Source organism: Equus caballus, chromosome 24, assembly GCF_041296265.1.
Source record: "Equus caballus isolate H_3958 breed thoroughbred chromosome 24, TB-T2T, whole genome shotgun sequence".
Lineage (NCBI taxonomy): Eukaryota > Metazoa > Chordata > Mammalia > Perissodactyla > Equidae > Equus > Equus caballus.
The window spans coordinates 20781512-20787710 of NC_091707.1; the positions used below are offsets into that span (position 1 = coordinate 20781512).

Below are 6199 nucleotides of genomic sequence, written 5' to 3' on the forward strand. Positions count from 1 at the left end.
GCGCGGGCCAGCGGTCCCCACTTAAACTCGTCGCGGCCCGGCTGAGACTGGGGGCGGGGACGTGGTGTTGCAATGTTACCGCGTAGTCCGGGCTCCACAGACGCCCAGATTTCCCAAGAGGATCTGCCCTTCAAAATGAAGACCACTCGGAATGGTCCTTTCTCGGCGTAGCAAGATTGTAAAGAAAGTCCTACCCCCACAGCGAGGTAAACCCTACAGGGACAGCGCAGCTGTACACTTAGGAGTTCACCGCCAAACATCCAGACAGCGGAGTTTTCACAGGACCGCCCGGTCGCGGAGCGCTCGCCGCCGCGGGTTCGAGGCGGGGCCTTCCCGCGCACTCTGAAGCGGGCAGCTCGCTCGCGGACGACACTCCACAGCTACTCGCGTCCCCTCGCCCGAGCCCGCCCCCAACACCCCAGCCGCGCGACGGCGGCGCCCACAGCTTCGGGGGACCGCGTGGCCGACGACGAGGCCACGCGCCGGGAAGCGCCCAGAACGCGCGACCTGCGGCCGTCCTCCAGGGACACGGCCGGCTGGCCCCCAGCCCCTCACAGCCCCTGCCCAGGGAGCAACCGCCACACGCAGCTCCCTGTCCCACCTCACCGCCCCTCTGGGACTCGGACGGCCACGCCCTGCCCTCCCAGGCTCCCTCCACTCGGTGTCCCGACCTCAGGGGACGCGACGACAGGTCCCGACCCTGACCGGCCCGACGCCCCCTCGGCCACGCGACGCCCGCGGCGGGAGCGGCAGATCGCGCGGAGAGCGAGATCTAACTCCCCGCGAGACCAGCCGTGCGGGGACCGCCCCTTCCCGCCGGGAAGCCGGCACCGCTCCTCGCGACCCCGAGCGGGCCCTGGAGGCAGAGCACGGCCCCGACGGGAGGAGCGAGCCTCGCCCGTGCTCTCCCGTTGTGTCGAAGACAAGTGTTTTTTGACTATTCATTCCTCTTGTAACGTAAGAGTTTAAAAAGTATTTTGGAGAACAGCAATAAAATTAATATTAACTTGAACGTCGTAGTAAAAAGCACTCGCGTCAATCACCAAAATTCAATTTTGCCTTCAGCATTTTTCAAAACTTGTTCTAGTTCTCCTACTTTTCCTACCTGCCTTCCTGATTTTGGCTTCTACTTCTTTCCCTCTCACCATCAGTACCCAAGTATGGATTCGTATCAAAGCTTTTTCTTTAACTCTACCCTTCTCTATACTCTTTTCTTCGGATATTACATCCATAATGACTTCAGTTATGACTTCTGCATTTAAAACTCCCAAATCCATATTTACAGTCCTATCCTATTATCTGAGAGTTATCCAAATATTTATATTTACATGCTTTTCATCAACCTGGGTTCAATCTGATCCAAATGCAAAATTATCTCTTCCTCTTCCTCTAACATACCTGTCTCAGTGACAAATAATTCTCCCAAAATAAATACACGAAAAGTTGGTATCTTATATGACTCATTACTCCCTTCATCTCTTATAACTAATTATTCACAAAGTCTTGTTGATTTTTTTCTTTGATACATCCCTTGTATACATCCAATCAACTCTATAAACAGTCTTTTAGTCAGATACAAATTCAACTTCTGGTTCTGTCATTTGTTAAGTCAAAACTTTGAGCAAATTTCTAACCTAAGCTTCAATCTCCTCAAACGTAAAGTGAGAATCAACATCATCTTGGCTTCTAAGATACAGTATTTACCTGATTTTTCTCCTCTCTCTAATAATTTATATCTCCTCTTTCAAGTTCATCTTCTTCTACTTAGTTATTAAATGTTATAAATTTCTTAGGCTGAATCCTAGCCTTTTTCTCATTTTGTCTTCCAACTTTAAGTAATCTCATTCCTGTCCACAGCTTCCAATACAATCAGTATACAGATAACTCATAAATGTATATCTCTAGCCCAGACTTCTCATATCAATCCAAGTCCTTAGTGGGAAACAGCAGAAGTTGATTCTGGCTGATTTAAGAAAAAAGTCAGATTTGTTAAAAGGATACTGCTATTACAAAATCCCCAGGCTCAGAGGCAACAGAGCAAGGAGCAATGCCCAAACTTATATCATAGAACTGGTGGTCAAAGCACCATACCCACAACCAAGAGCTGCAGCTCACACTACTACCACCAGCATGAAATGCTTCGGTTACCACCACTACCACAACTGCTCTACAGATTTGATCTTATGTTAACTGCCACTACTGCCAGAGGGGATTCTTCCTAGACACTTCCTTGTGTCACTTGTTCCCTACTCAAATTTTTGGATGGGCACATTTGATTGGAGAAGTGTGGTCATATGTTCCATCTATTCTTCCTCTCAGACTGCTAAGGTAGGAAATTCTCCAAACACAGGAAGTGGATTTAAGTGCTGGGAAGTCAAAAATAATAGCAACTTTCCATGATACATATCCTCTGAGTTCCAGACCCACCTATCTAATTGCCTCCATGATAAGCCAAATACAACTCATGCTTTTCCCCCACTAATGCTGGGCCTTTTTCATTATCTCTTTTTTCATTAATGGGACCAGAATCCATTTGTACATACCAGAAACCTAGGCATCATCCTTGACAATCTTCCTCTCCTGTCATCTCCCATATCTAATCCATCACACGCCTTACCAATTTTACCTCTTAAATATCTATCAAATCCACCTTTTTCTTTCCATCTCCATTGCCACCATCTTAGTCCAAGTTACCATCATTCTCTCACCTAAATTGTTGTAATAGCTTCCAAACTGGTTTTGCTGCATATCTATTCTGGCCCTCTTGTCCCTTCTCCATCCATCCTTCAATAGAGTGATTCTTAAATGCAAATTTAATATTCTCTCTCCCTCCCTCTCTCTCTCTCTCTCTCTCTCTCTCTCTCTCTCACACACACACACACACACAGTACAACACTCTAATGGCTTCCTATTGTTCTGAGAATAAAGGACAAAATTCTTACTCTGCTTCTTCATATTATACCAACTCTATCCTCCCTGCAATCCAGCCTTACAGACCTTCTTTCCATTCTTAACATGCCGTTTCCATCACAGAGATGTTGTTTGCTGGCTCCTCAGCCTGGAATGCTCTTATCCTTCTTCCTTTAATAACCTCCTGCTCCTTCTTCAAACCCAACCTCAAGTATCACAGCGTCAGCAATGCCCACTATAAAGTTCTTGTACTGATCCTTCATAGCCTTTAACAGGGTTATAATTCTACATTACTTGTGTAATTATTGTATAAATATGTCATCCACTATACTGTAGGTTCTATGAGAACAGACCTAACCCCCTCTATGTCCCTGCTCCCAACACACACAAACACTTTGGCAGCCACAATGAATAGGTTACAGCAGTAGTTTGCCACAATGACTATACTCTCAATTCAATTCACAAGCAATTCCAAGGTAATAAATGCCATGTCATTCTAAGAACAGTCCTTATAGGAAAAACAGTCATAGGAAAGGAAGTGAAGAAATGTGAATCTGCTAACACGAGTGTATTTACATAAATGGCAATCAGGTCAGTGGGAAAAACAGCAGGCTTAAAATATGCCAGGATTTTCAAATGCACATTATTAAATTTACATTTTAATGTTAAAACAAAAACTCCTTCTTTGTTTCCTCATTTGATCCCCCATGTTAGAAGTAGTGTTGCTAACTTTCCTGACCAAATTAAATTTGCACCTTCATCATTTCCTTGAATTACCAAGTCACTAAAATATAGGTAGTTGTCTGACAGCTCTGCTACTCTTCTTGAGAATAATCCTAATGCTAGCAGGTTTCCTTCTAAGTGTGTGCAAACAATATTTGGAAAATGGGGGAAAAAAGCAGACATTTTTGTTCTTGCGGACACCATTTAATGTTAATATGACCCCCCCATTGGATTACTGTTCATGTACCTTTGATTCTGTTTTTGGTGCGAGCCTGTTTCCCTCCAATATGTCTACATATTTTTACAATCCTAGTAAGTTAGATTTTAAATTTTAATTTACTCCCCATTATTTTATCCTTTATGTCATAAAATTCTTTAATTTTCTTCCTTTTTTGCTCATCTCTGTATCCCCAGCTCCTTGGAAAGTGCCTGACACATGATAAAAACTCAACAGATTCTTTAATTAATGAATAAATGAATGAATGAGAAATGCTTAAAATTGGTTATATCATTTCATTTCCAGATTCCTGTAACAGACTGGGGACAACCTTTTCCCTTTGGTCTAACCTATATTCCTCCTATTCCATCCATAACAATACTGATTTTTCTTACATCTGTTTCATCATGGTTCTCATCTAATTCAAAAGAATTAATGATTATGTTTTCCTCTGTTTCAAATAGAAATGCCTCTACACTCTTTTAAGACCTTCTATAATTTGACCTCGACTTTATTTCCCAACAAAATCTCTCCATTTTACAGGCCAGTTCCCTCACTGATCCACAAAGACGCTATGCTTATTTAAGGCTCCATGGCTTAGTGTTCAACATTCCTCTCAATTGGAAAATTTCTTCTTCTTGACTCAGAAAAGATCTATTCATTCTTCAGAGTTTAAGTCCTAACTTACCCAGGAAACCTAGCCTGACTATTATAAATATCCCTTTTCTCTGAAGTCTATGGCACTGTGTGTACTACTTAATTACATAGTACACTAAACACTGGGATTATAAAGATGAAGAAAGTCCTTGTTCTCAAAAACCTCACCAACTGGGGGCTGGCCCCGTGGCCGAGTGGTTAAGTTAGCATGCTCTGCTGCAGGTGGCCCAGTGTTTCATTGGTTCGAATCCTGGGTGCGGACATGGCACTGCTCATCAAACCACGCTGAGGCAGCATCCCACATGCCACAACTAGAAGGACGCACAACGAAGAATATACAACTATGTACCAGGGGGCTTTGGGGAGAAAAAAGGAAAAAATAAAATCTTTAAAAAAAAAACCTCACCAACTGACAGTGGAGATGGTTATGAATACTATAATAGAGATATACATATACGATTGGGATAATAGTTTGGGGATATTAAATCAATGACCTCAGTGACCTTAGATCAAAGTCAGTCAGCAACTCTGTATCAGTCAGGATCCCAGTAGGAAACAAAATCACCCCAGATGATTCAAGTTATAAGACTTTAGTGAAGAGACTACTTATGGCGGTATGGGCAGAGGACAAAGTATGTAGTACTTTACTCCTGAAGGTAAATGTCTAGAAGCCCAGATTCTAGCAATAGGTGCCTACACAACACTCCAAAGGTCATATGGGGGCCAATCCATACTATAAAACCATCCATTCCATAGCAGAGACCAGAAAGGATCCAAAGAATGTGAAATGTATCCAAAATCCTAACTACCCTACCATGAAGACACATTTGCCCCATTCTCCAAATGTAAAAATGCCGTTTTAGCTAGGCAAAGAAAGGCAGAGAAAATCTAAAAGACTTGGCATCTATCTGAAAAAGACTGAGTTATCTAAAAGAAACTTTTAAAATGGCAGTAACTAAGTTATCTCTCAGAAGTTTAAAGTTGCCCCCTGCATATTCCATGGTTCCTGCTATGCAGCAGGGTAGAAGCTTACAAGAATAATAAGACCAGTTATAGAGAAATAAGGGCTCGGGACGTTCAAGAGTCCCTTCTCAGACAACAGAACTCCTCTTTCCTAATAGGAACCAACAACACCACATATCTAGCTCCCACAGGGCTCTGATCTCAGGGATGGACGTGTGAACCATGCCAGGATTGGCCTGGCCAATCACTGCACTCCATCTCTGAGGCCAGTCTTTTCTTAAACGATAGGCATAGAATGGTAGAAGAAAAATGTTTCCCTGAGCCACTGAACTCCAAAAACCTTCTAAGACTGGGACAGCTGTTAACTATCTCATCATATGGAAAAACCTGCCCTATAATGAAGGTAACACAGATGAAAGCAGAAGCAGGATATAGAGGAGTCGGCTACCCCGGACTTTCACTTTTGTAAGTCAATAGATTCCCTTTTTATTCAAGATAGTCTAAGTTAGGTTTATATTGTCTGCACCTATGGAATCCTTTTAAATGTAGAAAAGGAGAGATGATGAAATTTTGTGTCACTATACATGCCATTTGAAAATTTACTTGCATCAAATTTCCAAGCATCAAAGTCAATTAAATTTTCTTTGTTTAGTTCTGTCAATTGATTATAATCATGTCATGTTTTAGTTTGTTTTATATTTGATCCATGATTTCTTGTGCAGGTTTTGT

At 42.7% G+C, this 6199-nt stretch overlaps 1 protein-coding gene across 6 annotated transcripts in view; it reads right to left on the reverse strand.

Moving 5' to 3' along the window:
• Nucleotides 1-910, reverse strand: part of C24H14orf39 (chromosome 24 C14orf39 homolog) — a 44837-nt gene extending 43927 nt beyond the window's left edge. For 2 of the 6 annotated variants that reach the window (XM_023627842.2, XM_023627841.2), the window contains exon 1: nt 80-730. In XM_023627842.2, coding sequence (XP_023483610.2) covers nt 80-260 — 181 coding nt within the window. In that variant the 5' untranslated portion in view covers nt 261-730. Of the gene's footprint in view, nt 1-79 lie in introns of all 6 variants that reach the window. The other 4 variants (XM_070249186.1, XM_070249185.1, XM_070249188.1 and 1 more) reach the window with 4 other exon arrangements.
• Nucleotides 911-6199: the final 5289 nt, after the last annotated feature.